General features: G+C 42.4%; 1 protein-coding gene across 1 annotated transcript in view; it reads left to right on the top strand.

Annotated features, from left to right (window-relative positions):
• Positions 1 to 21,025, top strand: part of DDB1 (damage specific DNA binding protein 1) — a 2,836,764-nt gene that overhangs the window by 1,344,950 nt on the left and 1,470,789 nt on the right. The window contains exons 16-17 of the mRNA XM_044059793.1: positions 16,321 to 16,528; positions 16,673 to 16,768. Coding sequence (XP_043915728.1) covers positions 16,321 to 16,528; positions 16,673 to 16,768 — 304 coding nt within the window. The remainder of the gene's footprint in view (positions 1 to 16,320; positions 16,529 to 16,672; positions 16,769 to 21,025) is intronic.

Here is a 21,025-nt window from a genome sequence, read left to right as displayed (position 1 = left end):
TTCAGAGCCTCTAAAAAGGATGAAGATATCATCCAGGTATCTTGTATAGTAAATAAGATGATGGGCTACTTGAGGGCTTTGTAAAATAAATTTTTTCTCCCAAAAGGCTACCACCATGTTGGCAACAGTAGTGCCACAGGGTGAGCCCATTGCTATGCCTTGGGTTTGTAGGAAGAACTGGTTTTCGAAAATAAAAAAAATTGATGTTAATATGATGTCAATTAATTCAGTGACTGTGTCAATTTCAGTTTGTGGTGCTCCTAGCTCAGTAAGCAAGATACCAATCCATTCTGAAGCCTCCTGGTGTGGGATGGAAGTGTATAAATCCACTATGTCTATTGTCAAAAAATTAAAGTCAGAAGTCAAATGTAATTGATTAATGTTTGAAAGAAATGTCCATGAATCCTTGCAAAGGTATTTTGCAAGGATATTGTCCACCAAGCGAGCACAAGGATGAGTCATAGAGGACCTGCCATCTATGAGTGCTCTGATTGGTGGATCATGTAAGTTCTTGTGAATTTTCAGAATCCCGAAAATGATGGGTGTTTTTGGTGTGATAATATCTATGTAGTGGTAAACTTCATTGTTAATTTTCCCTGCCAGAAAAAGGTCCCTAAAGTAGCCTCTATTTCTTGCAAATGTTGTATTCATCTCATTGAGGGAAGAGGGTCTGTAGGCTGGGCTGTCAAGAATGCGCTGCATTCTTGTCGAGTAGTCACCATTTTCAAAAATTACTAGCCCACCACTTTTGTCAGGTTTGAGAACCCTCACTGGGATGTTACAAAGTTCCCTTAAGAGTGTGTGCTGTTCTTTAGTGATGTTAAACTTCTGTTTTTTTACTAGAGACTTATGTTGTGCTTCAAAGTATCTTAGATCAACCTCACAGGCCCTTTCAAATAAAGCCAATCCAGGGTGTAGGGGAGGATTGTACACACTCAAAAGTTTCAAGTTATGTAACTCATATTGCATAGGAACAGAGAACATCAAGCCTAGGTTTAGTTTCCTCGTAAAATATTTTAAATCAATGATAGATGTTCTTCATCTCACATTGCTGCAGTCCTTACACTTGGGTAGTCCGCTGTCCTCGGTCGGCCCGAATATCAAAGTATAAGGCTGACGTCGGTCAAGGCGCATTTGACTGACATCAGGACGTCAGGGTACAAATGCGCATGACCGACGTCATATCCTCAGTCTTTTTTGCCGCATGGTCCGATGCAGAAGCAGTATTGCAAGTGCCGGTTGGCGTTCTGAAATTTTTCGCTGGAGTTTCAGACCGAGTCAAAGTTGGCTAAGTACCCGTTGGGAATATTTTAGTTTTTCTTGCATCAGTGGTTTACCGGATGTCAGAAAAAGTGAATAATTGTATTTCTTGTGGGAAACAGATACCATAGAGATTATCATACTTTGTGTATTCCTTGTTTAGGGCCTGAGCACGACGTTGTTGGGTGTCGCTCTTGTGCTAGATTTAATAAGCGCACTATAAAGAGGAGATTAGATTGTGCCAGGTTAGTCTTTGGGAAGCGGTGCAATTATAACATGCCGTCGGATGCTCGAAGAAGCGCAAGGACAAAGCAGTGAAGCCTAGGCTAGAAGAACCGTCCGTAACGGACGCCGGTTCTTTAGAGGTGTCGGTGGAGCCGGTGGTTCCACCGGAGGTTTCTTTGGGATCCCAGAGAGACCTTGTTATTGCAGAATGTGGCCTCTCAGGAGGCAGGCCAGGGTGATGGGGCTTCTCAGGTTACCTCCCTGCCTGGTGGTTAGGCCCTCTCCTTCTGTTTCCAAGGCTTCTCCTAGAGGCAGGCCAGGTTTAGCTTCAGTTGGTGTCACCCCTAGTTCTTCTGGAACTGTGCCCAAGAAGCATATGCTTAAAATGGCAGAAGATTTGATTACTCTGATTAGGGTTCTTTGCCCCTCCTGATAAGAGACCTAGGGTGGAGCCTGAGCTAGGAGTTTTGAGCAGGCTTGGATGTTTCAGAGTCTTGACTGAAGACTTGCAGGAGTACTCTCCTTATTCTGATTCTGATGTGGATGATTCTACTCCTTCTGCTTCTCCTCCTGAGGATTTTTCTTTTCAGAAACTCTTCATTCCATGAGGGAGCATTTTAAGTGGGAAGGTCAGGACTTCTCTGATTCCAGGAAAAGGCTTAGGAATTTTTGTTTTACCCCAGCATAGGCCTTTGGCTATACCTCCTGTTTTGGATGTAGTGGAAGATGTTTTACAGAGGCTTCTCTTAATCCTGATTCTCTGCCTCCTGCTCCTGTTAAACCGGATAGGTATTACAGGGTGCCTGAAGCTCATAAGTATCTTTTAAGAGTCCTAGGGCAGACCCAGAAACTGTTAGCCAGGGGCCTAAAGGTGTTAAGGCTTCTGTTGTCAAAAATACGGTTCCTACAGATAAAGCCAAGGCCTTGGATAGATGGGGAAAGAAAGTTTATACTTCTTCCACTCTAGCTATGAGGGCTTTGAATTGCCAGTTTCACATGTTAAAATACCAAAACTATCTCCTTTCACAGTTGAAGTCTAAGGTTGATGCTCTGGCGGAAGGTATTGATTGTAAAGAGTTACAAGATTTAGTGCATGTTTCTGAACAGGTGGGTAAGCATTCTTTGCAATGTGGTTTTGATGCTGTACAGGCCTCGTCTAGGGTGGCTGCCACTGGGTCAGTTCTTCGCAGGCACGCCTGGCTGAGGGATCAAAATTTATCTGACCATGTTAAAACAAGGATTTTAGATGCTCCTTTGCAATCTGATGTGTTGTTTGGTTCTCCTGTTGAGGCAGTTTTAAAGAAAATGGAAGACAAGGCTAAGTCTATGCAGACTGTTAAAGATTTTTTGCAGGTTCAGCCTCCAAAGTTTAGTAGAAATTGGCCTGCTAAAGGGTGGGCGTATCCTTCTTATGATTCCCAGTCTAGGGGTAGATCTAGGCGTGGTAGGGGCAGAGCTCAGGGCTCTTTCAGGCCTAGAACAGGGAGTTCTCCTGCACAGTCTTCAGGTGAGGGCAGGGGTCAGTCCTTTCGTAAACAGACCCAATGACCTACCTTCGCTGCCAGAGCCTTCTCGTCTGGCAGCACCTTTGGGAGGAAGGTTGGCACTTTTCAAAGAAAATTGGAGTTTAATTACCCAAGACAGATGGGTATTGGATATCATACACCAAGGTTACAGGTTTTATTTCCATACCTTGCCTCCTTTCAGAGGCATGCCAGACGTTCCTCCTCAACAAAGAATAGAGGCTCACAAGCAAATTTCTCTGTTACTTCAACTAGGGGCCATACAGCTGGTCCCTATGCCAGAAGTGGGCCTAGGAGTTTATTCTCGCCTGTTCCTAGTACCAAAGAAGGGGAACACGTGGAGACCAATTTTGGATTTATCTATCCTCAACACTTATCTGGACATTCCCAAGTTCAAAATGTTGACGTTACAACAGCTTTTACCTCTGCTGGGCAAAGATCATTGGATGGTAACTTTGGATCTCAAGGAGGCTTACCTTCATGTTCCTATCAGACCAAGTTGCAGGAAGTATCTGCGTTTTCGAGCTGGGACTTCTCACTATCAGTTCTCTGCATTGCCCTTTGGCTTATCTACTGCCCAGAGTATTCACGAAAGTTCTGGCTCCAGTGATAGCTTTCTTCAGGCTAAAAGGAATACAGATCTATCCTTATTTGGACGACTGCCTGATTCTGGCTCAAGGAAGGAAGAGCTTCTTCATCATTTGGAATATGTGATAGCAGTGCTAAGATGCCTGGGGTATTCTGTGAATGAAATAAAGTCCAGTCTAGTACCCTCTCAGGACATGTGCTTTCTGGGTGTAAGACTGAATACAGCATCCCAGATGGCCTTTTAACCCCGGACAAACAAAAGAGTCTTTCCCTTTACTTCCATCAACTATCTCATCAGTCCGGGCTGACTGCAAGGACAGCCCTTCAAGCCTTAGGGTTCATGGCATCTTGTATTCTGGTGCTTCCCAATGCCAAACTGCATATGAGGAAGCTGCAATGGTATCTCAAAAATGTATGGACACAGCACTGCCAGGATCTGGACACTGTCATTCAAATAATACCTTGCATTCAAAAGGAATTTTTGTGGTGGGCTCAGGAATGTCACCTAAACAAGGGACTCTCTGTGACCCGGCCAGAGGCGAGTCAGATTTTAACGACAGATGCCTCAGACAAAGCTTGCGAGGCTCATCTAAATGGAAAGTGGATACAAGACAAGTGGCCTGCCAGACTACAACATCTACATATCAACCTGAAGGAGATGTTAGCAGTCCAGTTTGCATTAATAGCTTTCAAGGATTTACTTCTTCCAGGGCAGGTGTTGATTCTAACAGACAACACAACTGTCATGTGGTACATCAACAAGCAAGGGGAACGATTCTTATCCTCTATGCAGGCAAGCAATGATTTTGTGGGAGACTGCTCTCAGTTTACAGCTCAATCTTCAGGCAAGGTTTCTGCCAGGAGCACAGAACTCCTTAGCAGATGTGTTAAGCAGACGAATTATGGATCCCCACGAGTGGAAATTGGATCCTCTTGTATTTCAGAAATTGACAGTGTCATGGGGAACTCCAGACATAGATCTGTTCGCTTCTCCACTAAACCATCAGCTGCCAAAGTTTTGCACAAAAGGTTTCATCCCACAGCTTGGAAAGTGGATGCTCTTTCTTTCAATTGGAGCAATCTTCATGTGTATGCCTTTCCACCTCTGCCTCTCCTCCCAAAGGTACTTCTAAAGGTCAGACAGGACAAGCCAAGAATGATTTTAATAGCTCCAGATTGGCCTCGACAGCGCTGGTACCCATTACTGAGAAGTCTGGTACGGAAGCCTCCATGGCCTTTGCCTTCGATTCCACACCTGTTGTCACAGGAGGACAGCCATTTGCTCAATGTCAAACTTCACTCTCTTCACCTAACAGCCTGGCATATTCTGTTTTGAACCATAGAGGGTCTCAACTTCCACAACAAGTTTTGAATGTTATTTTGGAAGCTAGAAGGCCTAGTACAAGGAAAGTGTAGATAAATGGAAGAGATTTTTATTTTGGAGTGCAGCAAAGGATTTTGATGTTTCTGAGCCTAATTTAAGTGTGGCTCTTCAATATCTTACTGAGTTACTGGACAAAGGGTTGTCCTTCTCTTCTATTAAGGTTCATGCTGCAGCAATTTCAGCTCACTATGAATGTGACCCTCCATTGTTTTCTCATCCTTTGTTCAAGCAATTTCTTAGAGGGGCAAAGAATATAAGACCCCCACGTAGAGCTCCTACTCCTGCTTGGGATCTCAATTTTGTGTTGGAGAAACTCACTCTACAACCTTTTGAGCCTGCAGCTACTTCTGAGTTGAAATATTTATCATGGAAGACTGCCTTTTTGTTGGCCATTACCTCTGCAAGAAGGGTTTCTGAATTACAGGCCCTTAAGGCGGTTGAGCCTTTCTTGATTTTCCATAAGGATAGGGTATCTTTGCGTACTAATCCTTCCTTTATGCCTAAGGTGGTTTCTAGTGTGGCTTTAAACCAAACTATTCATTTGCCTACTTTTTATGCAAATCCCCAAAATAAAGGGGAAAAGATTTTGCACACTTTAGATGTACACAGGCAGTTGCGATATTATTTGGACAGAACTAAAGGGTTCAGGCAGTCTCAGCAGTTGTTTGTTTCTTTTGCTTTGAGTTCTCAGGGCAAGCCTGTGTCAAAACAAACTATTTCTAAGTGGATTGGGTTTTGCATTGCTTTCTGTTATTCCCATCATGGCAAGGAGATTCCAGCTGGGATTAGGCCTCATTCCACTAGGGCTACTGCCACTTGACAGCTTTTTGAGGGGAGTGGCAACCAAGGATATTTTGGAGGCAGCTACTTGGAGTTCAGTGCATACTTTCTCTAGGCATTATCACCTGACACTTTACTCTAAATCCAGGGCTGGTTTTGCCACTGCTGTTTTGCAGGGCATTTTGGCAGCTCCTGCTTCCTTGTAGTCTGGCCATCCTCCCTTACCTCTGCTTTGGGATTCTACCCAAGTGTAAGGACTGCAGCAATGTGAGATGAAGAACATAGTACAGTTTTGTACCTACCATAAATGTAGATGTTCAAGATCCACATTGCTGCAGTCCAACCTCCTTCCCCTCTGTAGTTAGAGGTGGTTGTGTGGGTTGGGTTGTACATATTGTGTATTTTGTATATATTGTACATATAATTAGTGCAAGGGTGGTTGGTTGTTTGTTTGCTGTCTTTTGGTTTTGACCTTTATTTTTAGGGTCTTCTGACATCTGGGGCAAGAAAAGACTGAGGATATGACGTCGGTCATGCGCATTTGTACCCTGACGTCCTGATGTCAGTCAAATGCGCCTTGACCGACGTCAGCCTTATACTTTGATGTTCGGGCCGACCGAGGACAGCGGACTACCCAAGTGTAAGGACTGCAGCAATGTGGATCTTCGAACATCTACATTTATGGTAGGTACAAAACTGTACTTTTCAGTAAGGTTAAAATGACAATTAGGGACAAAAGTGTTGCCAAGGGATAATAAGTCGATCAATTCTTGTTCAATTGTGAAATTAGAGAAGTTATAGATGTGAAAGTCACCTTTAGTATTGGTAAGAATGATTGGTAAATCTGGAGGCAATACTTCATTGCTGTTGTTCAACTGTAAAGTTGTTAGTTGTTCCAATTCTTCCTCTGGCCTTGGTGGCGAGTGTTGTACCTTTCGCCTAAAAAACCTGTGTTGTCATAGTTCTGGTTTTGAGAAGTAGAGGTAGGAACATGTTGGTACAGGCTATTGTTTCTGTTCTTGTTGGAATTGTACCTATTAGCCCAAATTCTATTGCTACGTCTAGGGCCTGTGTTAGATACTGTTGGTTCTTGTGACAAAGGCATTTGCTGATTGAGATCAAAATCAGCATCAGGGCTGCTGTGTTCTAGTAGTTGTTGTTCACCAATATGTACTGGACGGCCACGAGAAAAATTCAGTTTCTCATAGGCTTTATTTTGCTGGTATGCTAGACTGTCTCGGTTAAGTTTTTTTATTTTGTTACCTTTTAGTTTAGTAAGAAGAGCATCTATGCTGTTGAAGATGCGTGTGTAGTCATATTTATAATTATTGAAGTCCAAGTCATTTTTGATTGAATTGTCTAATTCATTAAGTTCTGTAGTCAATGAAGAAATATATGTAGAATAATGCTTTATAATTAAGTCTAGAAGTTAGAGCCCTTGTTGATCGAAAAGTATTTTTAAATCATTCAAAAAACAGTCATCATTGATAAGTCCAGTTGGTGCAAAAGTGCTCCGTAAACCCTTAGGAACAATTTTGTCTTTAACACATTGTTTAAAATAACACACTTCCAGTTGTAATTTACAAAGTTTTACCAGTTTATCAAAAGACTGTAATTTGCTCACCATTGAGTCCGGTGTAGGGAGATTTGGTAGTTGTTGTGCCGGTAGTTCCTGAGCTCCTTGTTGCAGAAATGAAAAAGAATTGAGATCAGAAATCCAGTCCTGGAGTGAAGGAACGCCAATAAGCACCATGTTTTGATCATTATTAGCTGAGTTGTTTATGCCCCTGCTGGCCGGTATTAACTGAGGTGAAGGTGTGTTGTCTCCCTCAGTAATCAGCCGGTTGGAACGTTGAGCCGCTGTAATAAATGTAGAGCTGCTGTTTGAGGGCAAGTTGTTCTGCAGTAAAGTATTGCTCGCATTTCCTTGCCCAATTTTTGAATCCAAGTGATCCAGACGTACATTAAGCATGTCCAGTCTTTTTGTTATGACCGCCAGTATGGTGGTCATGTCCTTATTCGACTCGTCTTGCTCCGTATGAAGTCCAAAGATATTTGGACTAGCTGGGCTTTCCGGGAACCCTGTAGCCATGTCACGAACACAAAAAACAAACTGTTGCAGCCACAAAAACCAGTAAAACAAGTTGAACCAAGGTAGTCGGAAAGCACAAATCCACTTTGCGGTATTGTTGTATTCTTCTTAACGCAACTTTTATTGACAAAACCCTCTGTTGTAGCTTCCTCAGAGTACATTTAAAACAGTGAGAGGTTTATTTTAAACATAAAAGCGCCAAATTGTGAAGCGCTTTAGATTGTCTAAAAGGTGTAGTACCATTTAATTAAAAAGTAACACAGTGTATACTCCCGTTTAAGTACAAACATGTGTTTAGTTCCATGCATGGTGTCCAGAATGTTAGAAAATGTTCACCAGTACAAACATTATTAATGTGCATCATCTGTTCTTTTAAAATATAATTAAAAGTAGCAATATGCTATCAAGACAGGTTCTGTACTAGAATCGTACTAGTGAAAATAGCAGAACAAAGAGTAAATAAGTAGTTCCATTCTTACAAAAGGAAGTTAGTCTGTCCTTTTTAATTTGTTCTGCACCATAATGTTTACATGGAAATCCATTCTTCTACACTGTGTTACTTTTTAATTAAATGGTACTACACCTTTTAGACAATCTAAAGCGCTTCACAATTTGGCGCTCTTTTTTGTTTAAAAATAAACCTCTCACTGTTTTAAATGTACTCTGAGGAAGCTACAACAGAGGGTGTAGCTTTTTTTGTCAATAAAAGTTGCGTTAAGAAGAATACAACAATACCGCAAAGTGGATTTGTGCTTTCCGACTACCTTGGTTCAACTTGTTTTACTGGTATTTGTGAACATATACTGACATCAGGCAGCATTCTAACTTTTAATCAACATCGTATTTATATCACAGGACACTTTGTTATACCAAGAATGTTGTCTATTTGGCCAAGTGTCAAGTATGCCCTGCTTTTTATGTGGGAAAAACTTGCAGGTATTTTAGAGAAAGGGTTAGAGAGCACTTATTAGACATAAAACATCTAAAATTAACCAATGCATTAGCCAGGCACATTTCTACTTGTTTAGACCGTTCTTTTAAATTTTGTATACTGCAAAAAATCAGGTATGATTCACAGGGTAGAACTTTAGAGGTGCACTTAGATTTATGTGAGCTTAGATGGCAACTTAGATTGGATGCACATTGTGCAACAATCATTTAGCCCTGGATGACAATCAAGCCTGTTCTCAAGCTCAAACATATTTTGGGCTAATTTTTTGATGTATTTGATTGTATACGGAATGTAGTTTATCATTTTTGGTTCAAGTTATATGTATGTATAAATAGTATCTATTGCTAATACTACATATATTTTAATTTTTACACATTTATACATATATTTTATATGATTGTGTTTGTCTTTTTAACTTATTTTCATTTTTACTGTTGTTAGATTAGATAATTGATTGGTTAATGACATGGGTGGGGTTGATGTTTAGCCTTATTTAAGTGAACTTCATGGTTAACTTTTTTATTCTGAAGAAGTCCACATAGGACGAAACCTAGGTTAATCGACTCTGTTGAGCTGCTGTTTGTTTTTTATGTTCGTGGTGTTCGCAATAAATTCCATTTTGGGTCCGACCTCGTTCTTCAAAGATGCCTGGTTGGCAACACTAGATTTAAAAGAAGAATACCTGCACATCCCAATCAGGGAGTCTTGCAGAAGATACCTACGCTTCAAAGCAGGCTACATGCACCATCAGTTCTCTGCACTGCCCTTTGGCTTATCTACTGCGCCCAGGGTATTCACAAAGTGCCTAGCTCCAGTTATTGTATTTTGCAGGCAAAGAAATATTCAAATATACCCATACCTGGACGATTGTCTAATTCAGGCAGAAAGCCAGGCCATACTTTTGAATCATCTGGCCTTTGCACAAAGGATTCTAACTTGTCTGGGGTACACCATAAACGAAACGAAATCAGACCTGGTACCCTGTCAACAAATTATATTCCTGGGAGCAAGCTTGAATGCAACTTCCCAGATGGGCTTACCTCACGCCAGAGAAGCAAATTCATTTGACAACCTACTTCAAACAAGTGGCCACAAAAACCCTGCTATCTGCAAGACAAATACTGCAAGCCTTGGGGTTCATGGCCTCCTGCATTCTTCTAATTCCATATGCAAGACTGCATATGAGGAAACTACAGTGGTATCTAAAAAGCCTGTGGTGTCAGCATTCTCAAGACCTGGAAACAATGATTCCTATCATATCTTGCCTACTCCTAAAGTTCCTTTGGTGGGCAGAGGCCTGCCACCAAAACAAGGGACTACCTTTCACACCACCCCCTGCTGCCCAAACCCTAACAGCAGACGCATCAGACTATGCATGGGAGGGGGCTCACCTGGCAGGGAAGTGCATTCAGGGCAAATGGAACCCAAGTCAAATGCACCTGCACATCAATCAAAAGAAACGTTAGCTGTACAGAATGCTTTGACAGCCTTCAAGGACCACATTCTTCCAGGACAACTAATGGGAAAGACGGACAACGCCACTGTTATGTGGTACACAAACACGAAGGGGGGTACACATTCTTACCCCCCTCTGCAGACATGGCATTGTGGAACACAGCCTTGAGCTACCAAGTGCACCTACAAGCTCAATTCCTGCCAGGAAAATTACACACACTGGCAGACTCACTAAGCAGAAACCTCACGGACCCACACGAGTGGAAACTGGAACCAAGGATTTTCAACATGTTGACAAGCAAATGGGGGAGCCCAGATATAGACCTGTTTGCCTCTCCCCAGAACTACCAATTGGGCAAATTTTGCACAAGGACTCCCCACAAACAAGCCTGCAAAGTGGATGCTCTGTCCTTCAGCTGGAAAAATCTATCAGTCTATGCCTTTCCCCCTCTGCTCTCCAAAGTACTACTAAAAATCAAGCAGGATAAACCAAGGATGATTTTGATTTCTCCAGACTGGCCGCACCAACGCTGGTACCCCCTCCTGCGCAGTGTGTCACAATTATCTCCATGGCACCTGCCTCAGACTCCTTCCCTGCTGTCTCAGCAGGAGAAACAGATTCTGCACCCTCAGTTTCTAACACTGAACCTTGCAGCCTGGCTAAATTACTTAATCTCTCCTTTACCATCCCTCAGCAAACCTGTGATGGATATTTTAGAGGCAAGGAGGCCTAGTACTAGTAAATCTTATGCTGAAAAATGGAAAAGATTCTGTGCCTGGAACCAGTCTCAAGGGATGATCACAGCAGCGCCCAATTTACCTCTGTTTTTACAATACTTAACTGAAATGCTTCACAAGAGCCTGTCTTTTTCCTCCATTAAAAACATGCCTCAGCCATTTCTGCTCATTATAACACAGAACCTCCCCTCTTCTCTCATCCACTGCTCAAGCAGTTCCTCAGAGGGGCCAAAAATTTGAGACCACCCAGGAGAGCTCCAACCCCAGCCTTGGACCTTAAGTTTTTCTTGGAGAAACTCACTCTACCTCCTTTCGAGCCAGCTGCTACTGCAGACTTAAATTTCTTTCTTGGAAAACAGCTTTCCTTTTAGCAATCACTTCAGCTAGAAGGGTATCTGAATTACAGGCCCTTATGGCAGTGGAGCCTTTCATCATCTTTCATGCGGACAGGGTGTCCCTCAGAACCAATCTATCCTTCATGCCAAAGGTGGTATCTAGTGTGCCTCTTAATCAGTCCATTCATTTGCCAACCTTCTTTCCCAATCCACAGAATAAAGGGGAACGGACACTGCATTCCTTAGATGTGCACAGACAACTTAGATTCTACTTGGACAGGACTAAACCTCAAAGGAAATCTAGGAAGTCTGAACAACTGCTTGTGGTATTTGCTGCAGGGGCAGAGGGAAGACTGTTTCAAAGCAAACCACTTCTAAATGGATAAGCCATTGCATTCATTTCTGCTATAAGCACCATGGAAAACTATCCCCCGGGGGATCAGACCTCACTCCACCAGGGCTGCATTTACCTCTACAGCCTTTCTCAGAGGCGTCCCTTCCAGGGACATCCTAGAAGCTGCTACCTGGAGTTCTGTACATACTTTCACCAAGCATTATCACTTAACAATTTTCTGTAAATCCAGAGCTGGCTTTGCCACTGCAGTCTTGCAGGGCCTTATAGCTGGTCCTAATTCTATTTAAATTCCTCCTCCCAGCCATAGCTTTGGGAATCTACCCAAATGTAATGACTGCAACAGTGAAACACAAAGAACATAGTACAGTTGTGTACACTTACCATAAATGTAGATGTTCAAGTGCAGTCCTGGTTACCCTCCTTCCAGCCCCCTAACTTCTTTTGGCTATACCTCTACTTTCCTTTACTATGCTTAAAAGCCTTTTTGGTGTATTTGCTTTTTTGTTGGAGGTATAACTTTGTGCTTTTATGTTTAATTGTTTCCCGTTAGAGTGGCACCTGACATCTGGGGCAAGAAAAACTGATGTAATGGCATCCGCTGCATGTTTTATACCTCTATGACCTGAAGTCATGGAAGAAGGGACAGCAACCAAAGCAGGACGCATTACTTTGCTTGCAGGTAGCCCTCAGTCAGCCTGATTAACAGATAACTCAAACGTGATGACTGCAACAGTGAATACACTCGAACATCTACATTTATGGTAAGTGTACACAACTGTACTTTCCCTCCTCTTTCCCTGTCTCTTCCAAATTGGCTGTGAATCACTTCAGACCCTTGGTTTTATCCGTCAGGGGTATTTCATGGTTTGGAATTCCCTTCCTTCCTTTTCCAGAGATACCTTAACCTCCTCGGGAACAGCTCCCTCATTTCCCAGAGGTTCTTCACACACACTTGTCTTGGGGCACCATTTAAGCCATGCCTCCCACCCAGGTAGGAAAGGTTTTTTATTCCAGAATGTTTTTGGTCCCATAAAAACAGGGTGCATGGAAACCAATTTTGCATCTTTCCCAGATGAACAGCTTTCTCAAGATTCCTTCCTTTTGGATCTTATCCCTCAGACATTATTTCCTCCTCCTCTTCCACAGGCCTTCTTGGTCTGTCTGGATCACAAGGATGCATACCTTTACATCCCCATCCATCTTTTATTCAGGGGTTTGTTTCTCTGTGTCTTCCTTGCATTTCAGTTCTATGCTTGCCCTTTAGCACCTTTACTGCCCCAAGGGTATTTAACAAATGCCTCACTCCTGTTATTGCTTTTTGCAGGACTCAAGGCATTCATATTTTTCCTGTCTAGACAATCTGCTTATTTGTGTTCCTTCACCTGACAGTGTACGTCAGGATGTCAAGTTTACTACTTGCCTGTTATACATTTGGGAGGGTTCACCATAAACCTCCAGAGATTGGTACTGACACCTTTCTAGGATCATATTTTGCCAGTTTCTATCTTCAGACAGTTCCCATGTTGGCATATGTGCCGTACCCCAAGGCTGTGTCGCTAATAACCTTTTTTCATTTACGTCTTCCTCTGGTATCTGTCACAGCCAGAGAATTTCTCAGGATCCTGTTTTTCTTAGCTTCCACTATTCTTGTGCTTTCTCTCGCCAAGCTCCACATGATGAAACTTCAGTGGTACCTCAGATTGGTGTGGCTTCAACATTGCCACCCCTTGGAGTTTCCTCCACCTTGTCTTCCCTGGATAAAGCTTGAGCTTCAGTGGCGATTTCATCAAGTTTCTCTCAACCTGAGGGTTCCTTTTCAGGCTGCAGTTCTCACTCAGGAGCTCTATACAGATGCCTCAAACATGGGGTGGCATGCCTTCTGTGGCCACATAAAGGTTTAGGATCTCTGGCCTCCTCAGAGCTCAGACCACATCAACATAAAGGAGTGAAGGACTCTGCAGGCCTCTGATCTCCTCTTTCATCTTGAGTCTCTCAAAGCTTTTACAGACAACAGTGCCGTCCATTAGTTCCCAGTGCCGTTATCAAGTAGAGCCACTGGAGTGAATTTTCTATTACCCATCCACTCATCAAGATTTCCCTTGAAGAGGGACAGCGAGGTGCTCTGCTTGACATGTATGGGGAGTCTATTCCAGATCATGGGCAGCCTTTGCGTGAGGAACCTGTCCCTCCAGCATGTTCTGTTGATTGTGGTAATGAGGTTGAGGTCTCTGGAGCGTGTGCTGAAGGATTGGGATTTTTTTAGATATAGCATTTCTGACAGAGCTGGGTCAGGCAAAGATTGCCTCTAAGTAGGTGATACTAGACAGAGAATAGCTGGAGTCTTTTGAGTCTGTCCATGTAGAACATGTGTTTAATGCCTAGGATCCTCTTCGTGAAGTACTGCTGTGGGCTCTCCGGCTGTTGCAAGTGTCTAGTGAGGTACATGCCAAATATGGGGCATTGTACTCGGTGATTGGCCTAATGAGGAAAGAGTAGAGAGAGACGATGACATCTTTCTTCCTGGATGCAAAACCCTTGGTAATGAGATACGCCACACAGGACTTTCTGACCCCAGTGGCAATGTGGTGGTCGAAGGAGAGGTTGCTGTCAACCTGCATCCCCAGATCTCTTATAACACCTTCAGTGTTCAGTGGGCTCCCGTCGATGTGGTAATTAGCGGGAACTGAGTTTTTACCAAAGGGGATGACGACACATTTTTTGGCATTAAGGTTAAGGCCATGGTTTTGACACCAGTATCAGTGGGACCTTTTCTGTAGGATGTCTACATCACTTGGGGAGTTAATAATGGCTCCCAGCTTGCAGTCATGTGCGAACTTGGTCAGCCAGAGTCCCTTTGTGTTGGTTGGACATCTAAGAAGTAGATGACAAACAGGAGAGGACCCAGGACCAATCCCTGTGGGACTCCACTTGTGACTGGTCGACAGTCTGACTTTGAGTCTACTACTTTCACACTGTGTGTTCTGTCTGTGAGCCAATTTGCAGCCCACCTAGTGATATAGGGGTTGCTGCCTAGTTTGATGAGTTTATCATTATTTCCTGAGTGGGGAATGTTATCCAAGGTCTGACAGCTTTGTTTTTTTTCATCCCAGGAGTTTGGGTTTGGCTGTTTCTAAGCAAACCATCTCCTCCTGGTTTTCTAATGCCGTTTCCTTTTGTTTTGTTTTTTTTTTCATGGCAAATGTCTTTCCTCCTCTGTAAAGGCACATTCTACTAGGGCAGTTGCCTCCTCTGGTGCATTTTTCAAGGATCTGCATACCAGTTCTATCCTTGAGATTACCATGCGATCCTATGGTCATACTTTCACTAAACATTAAAAGTTGGATGTTTCCAGGGCCAGAGCAGGCTTTGCCAGGGTTATCTTGCATGGGTTTGTGGAGGATTCTCTATCTTACTCCTCCCCCCAGGCATCCTGTTGAGCTCTTGTATTCTCCCTTAGGTGAAGAATACTGCAAGGACATATTGGAATGTGATATGGAAGGGCATAGTACAGCTGTGTAAAATCTTATAACAGTGGATGTCCTTTTCACTGTTGCACTATTTGGTCACTCCCCCCCCCCCCCCCCCGTCTTTACTCTTATTCTTGTGTTCTCGTTGCCCTCCTGGCCGAGGGGTCCTTCTGCCTTCTTTATTTGTCCTTCTGGATTCATATGTTCCTATTTTGTCCCTGAGGGTGTGCCGTTCCTCCTGGGGCTTTTTCAGTTCTGAGTATTTCTATCCGTACATCATCTTTAGGCCCTGCAGGGAGCATACATGTGACATACAGCACCTTTAAGAGCCAAAGGCTTTGGTATACTAGCCAGACATTGAACTACCCTCTGCAGAAGATCCCTTAGGTGAAGAGTATTGCACCAGTGATGAGAGAAACATCTACTGCTGTGGTAAGATTTTACACAACTGTACTCCCTATAGGCAGAAGAGTTGCTTTTTTGATCATGCCTTTTCTGAACTTATGACATTTTCACAGTGCTATAAGGGAAATACCATCCAAGAAAATTGAGATTAAACTTTTGTATTCAACTGTGTTAAAAGTTTTTTTCCCCCTTGTCATGAGACTGCATATTCAACAAAGGTTTCAATGGCTGTTTGTAGTTAGAAACCTAAGGAAAAAGTTGATTACTTATAATCATTCTCAGTCAAAAGAGATGGTGGCCAGTGAAAACTGGGTGAGGTAATGGAGGGCAGTGAAATCCAGTTAGTACATTTGGGAGAATTCATCAGAGCATATATTTGTTTTGATAATATACTTTGGCAAGAATCCATGATGTCTTGACTTTTGAAATACGAGTTAATTGACATAAGTACTCACGTGAATGTATTAACTTCTTTTTTCTTTGTGTATTACTGTCTCTTAGGTGCATTGTTGGTATGTGAGCTACATGCAAAACATGTTTCAGTAATTGTATAGTACTGTGTGCTAAAAGTCGGTTGGATTTATTTTTCTGGGGTGTGGAACTACTGGAAAAGTTTTTTTTTCTTTTTCACTAAAAGAAACCTGCTTTTATGTCTTTGGCACAAGAAGGGAAAAATAAGTTTTGTTGTTTTGCAGAAATACAGTTAATGCTGTAATAATGGTATGAGATCACGTGTTTTGAAAGCCTTTTGTTTAAATTAGGTTTGTTAAGTGACCGCAAGAAAGTGACCCTTGGTACTCAACCTACAGTCCTGCGCACATTCCGCTCATTATCAACTACTAACGTCTTTGCTTGCTCTGATCGTCCTACTGTTATCTACAGTAGCAACCATAAGCTGGTTTTCTCCAACGTTAATTTGAAAGAAGTCAACTACATGTGCCCTCTTAACTCTGAGGGCTACCCAGACAGGTATGTTTTAAAACCTATTTGGATAATCCTTTTGATGCTGTTGAACCCCAGTACAACTTAAGACATATTACTTTTCTTGTCAAAGTAAGTGGAACTGCATATTGGTCCCATTAAAGTAGTTGTCTTATTTATTTCGTCTTTCAGTCTTGCTTTGGCAAACAACAGCACTCTGACCATTGGAACCATTGATGAGATCCAGAAGTTGCACATTCGTACAGTACCGCTTTATGAGTCTCCAAGGTAAGAATAGTCTTTTTATAAGGTCCTGAGTTATTTTTGGGACACTGGGCTCTCCACATAATGTTAAATTTACAGCACATTTTATTTGCTTACATGAAGCTCTGTAAAATATCTGCTTTTTTGGAATGTGAACACTTTCCACTTAAGTTTACAGACTGAAGCTGTAGTGTGTGGAACAATGTCGTGTTTTTTCTTTAAGTTGCATGCTTGGGATATTAAGAGTAATAAGAGGCGATGGTATGCATTTGGGCATATTTGCTGAGTGTGATGGTTGTTTTTAACCTGGAAGCAAATGTCTTTGCTTCAAATGACATGATAAAAGTTATAGTATTAAACTGTTTAGAAACACTGTATTGAAATAAAGTGCAGAAACTTAGGTTTGTTGACAACAAATGAACCCCCTAAATTATTGACATTACTCTCAAGTCAAGGAAGGCACCGCGGTGGTGGTGCTGCGGTAGCGTTGTCGCCTCACAGTAAGACGCTGTCCGGTTCGATTCTTAGCTAGAGCGTCGTCTGCGTGGAGACATGCGTGAATGGGCATACCTTTGTTGAAGGTTGTGCGTCAGGCCTGGCAAGCCGGTATGTAAAAATCAAATGCCAATCATTAGCGGATTGGAGTTCCGCTGTGGCAACGCCTAACCGGGAAAAGCCGAAAGACACAAACAAACTCAAGTCAAGGAAGGCACATCCCAGAAATCTTTGTGTTTTATGCACAGAAGTATGCATTACTGCTCTGGTATTTAAGGGAAGTCAAATGAATACTAATCAATGTGCAAACAAGAGTCATTGACACCAAATAATGCCTGATGGTGAACTGATTTACTGCACTTCACGTAATGCAGCAGGTTACTAGTTCGTCTCAAATATCTTTTTTTCATTTGTAATTAAGGCTTATATACAGGACTGATTGCATGATTTTACAGTAACCACTACCTCATCCCCCAAATGTAAATTTTTAAAGTTGGATCATCGTGCCATTTGCTTGCCGTATAACATGAAGTGTTGTGCCTCAGGACACATCTCTGATCAGCAGTATCTTAAGGTTTTTATTTATTTATTTATTTATTGTTATGTTTATAAAAGAGGTGAGCTGGCCCCCTTTAACCCCACCTAGCTAGTTATAAAAGGTGGGGTACAAGCCCTTCATTTGTAAAGTATGTTAATTAAAAATACAATCTGTAGATATGGTTAGTTGCAGTGACATGTACCGTGAGACTTCTTGAGCTGTGTCAGGGAAGTGGATATAGTAAAATAAGACTGGACTGATTCTAGTTTTCTGTCCCCAGACTTCAGATGTATTAGAAACATTCTTCTTACTTTGGATAATTTTGAGAGATGCTGCAAAATGCTGATTTATGTTGGTCCTGTATGGACACTGGAACTGATTGACTGGTCTCCAGATGTGCCTCATCTCCATGGCAATAATGAGAACACTGACTAGTTTGATATCCTCCCCTGTCCCGTAATACAGTGCTTTCCTCTAACTTCAGATCTCATTGCCACCATCATGTACTTCAATGGCTTTCAGGACTAACTTGAACATTTCAGGGATTTTCAGTTGTATTTTTTCTTGATAAGTGCCTCTCTCACTTAAATTTACTCTTACATTCCAATTCAGTAGTAGAATATTTTTCCTTTAACTTTTCTTCAGACCCCCAACACACATTCTGTTCCTCTCTTGTAACCCTCCCTTTCCTTTATTATTAAAAATAAAAGTCTTGGTATAGAGCTTCCTTTCCTCCTTTCTATTCAGGTTATTTAAGCATAGGTGTGGTTTATTGCCTATTTATTACTGTATTTACTGCTGTTCTTAAGATAACCAGTTGTTAAAATGAATAAGGATAAAAAGGCCTCAGGTTTTAAGAAATGTAAACAATGTGGCAAGAACAACCCCCAGGGATCCACATGAGCTTTGCTCATGTGCCTTCTGGCTGAGCATCAAAATTCAGTATCCTCCTTGACATGAAGAAAAAAGTGGTACTAAAGGATCATCTTAAAGGAAAAGTGCCAAAACGGAAAGAACAGTAGAAAAGCAGTGACAAAAAGACAAGACTGATCCTCCGGAAAAGAGGCAGGAGAAAGGAAGATTGGAGGAGTCAAACACTTCAGTTTTAGAGAAGTTTCTGTCCTTGAAGGTCCCTCGGGTAATAACTTGTCTACATCCATGGTCATCTTTCTTAATTGCTACTTTGCCCCCTGCTACACCTCCAAAGCTTGAAGCTTTGGAACTGACAGACCCCTGCTCCAAGGAAAAGAATGGGAAGCTTCTATTCAGAGCAGGAGCTATCAGGACTTCTCTCTTCCAGTTCCATTTCAGCTGCTTCCTTCTGCTCTTCTAGGCCAACACAGATGGATTGTGACAAGATAACCTTTTTGAAAGCCATCAGTTTGGTGTTCTTTTTGTCCTCTCTATGTGTAGGTTAGAGTGAGAAGTTTTCCAAATACACTTCTTGAAATTTCTTATCTCAGGCCCAGTTTTGTCTGCAGGAGTATCGGAACTGGCGCGAGATCCTGTGCTGATGTCCTCTGCACCCATGCAATTGATTTCTGTAACTTTGATGCCCTTGACGCAGGTAGAAGCATCAGCCCTGACCGTATTAGCACTGACCTCCACTGGGCTCAAAAAGATCAGCTTTAAGTGTCTGTTGCTGACTCTGATCCCAGAGTTTTCAGGGCCATTGCTGGTGCCAGTGCTCTCAGCTTTTGAATTTTTCATGTGGATGTCTTCCTAGAAGGCCTCAACACTGGAATTATCTATGTTAATAGTGGCGCTGATGTTCTCTCTCCCCCACCATTTAACATCAGCCCTGACGGTTCAGCACCAAGGAGATAGGCCTGATCTTACTGCAAGAATTTGCTCCTGTGCTGTCGCTGTACACCACTGAAGCAGATCTTTTAAGCTAGTCATCCATATTACCCCCCATTCTTCCACTTGGTTGGCTCTCCCTGGCCAACAAGATGGTTTGTGTACTTTGGAAGAAATGTAATGGAGCAGATCCTGGCCCAAAGAGACTGGACAGGATCTTCCAGTCCTAATAAGGCTATTCTTGTTTGGTACAGAATCCGAAGTTGCCTCTGTGTTTGTCCTAAATAAGGGTGCCACCCTTCAGAATCCTGCTGTCCTTCTGCCAGATAAGTAGTCTTGCTTGTTTGACAAGATAGGAAAATGCTCGTTTGCATGTCGGCATCTGTTATGAAGGTAGGGAAAACTATCCAGATTCTTGTTTGGTTTACCAGATTATGATTTTAAGAGTAAAATTAAAATCTCAAATGTTGACCTGAACATCAGTCTGTAAGCTAACTATATGCTTAGCACTCGGTGACATGGATGGCTCAGTGAGGGTGGCAGGCACTGGCTTTGTAGTATGTTGCCAAATCTGGCTTTACCTTACACATTTTACTGAGAATAGTGTGATCAACTTTACAAATGCCACTTTAGGTGAATCCTTACTGTATGGATTAGCTGTAAAAGGAACTAGAAGCAGCAGGAAGTCAAAGCTGTCATCACACTTGTTGTGAAATTTGAAGCTTTCCAAAGCACATTTTCACAGATACAGTGGAGCCTGTTCATATTTTGGTTGCGGTAATGCCAGCAGCAGTAGAGGTTTTGAAAGGTGTTGTCAGCTTTCAGAATGGTTGCAACCCCAAAGATAGCTAGGGATATTGTAGTAGCCCAGCCTGAGACCTTCATTTGGTTCTTTGAGACCTTGCCCATCTCACTGTGGAGGCAGTTGGACTCACTTCTGCTCACATGGATGGCCATCACATGAGATTAGTAGCTGATGACCATCATATCTGTGGGATGCGCCCCTTGAGAAAACTGTAGCAAGGTAAAATGCATTAATTCTCCTTCACAAAAGCCATTGGGGCATCTGATGAGTTCAGCAAGAGCTAAGCTTTTACTTTTTGGTGCCCAAGAAAACAAAGTACCTTTAGCTTATTTTAGACCTAAGAGGCCTCCATCTGGTTTTCCAAAAAGTAACATTTCTTTGTGCTCTGGTGCAGTCACTGCTTCCATGTTTATTTGATGAAGACTATGTGCTGTTTGTATGGCCAAGATTTCTACCTTTGTATCATAGTAACACAGGAATAAGTGAGGTTCCTCTAATTCCATATAGGAACCAGACACTTCCAGTTTTGGACACTGCTGTTTGTCTTCACCTCAGGCTCCTACGTGTTCAAGTGCATGTGAGTGGTTTCAGTGCATCTAATGCTTCAGAATGCCAGGATCTTTCCACACCTGGTTAATTGGCT

Source organism: Protopterus annectens, chromosome 17.part0 (genome assembly GCF_019279795.1).
Source record: "Protopterus annectens isolate FY-2018-M chromosome 17.part0, PAN1.0, whole genome shotgun sequence".
NCBI classification, from domain to species: domain Eukaryota; kingdom Metazoa; phylum Chordata; order Ceratodontiformes; family Protopteridae; genus Protopterus; species Protopterus annectens.
This window is presented reverse-complemented; position numbering and strand designations above follow the sequence as displayed.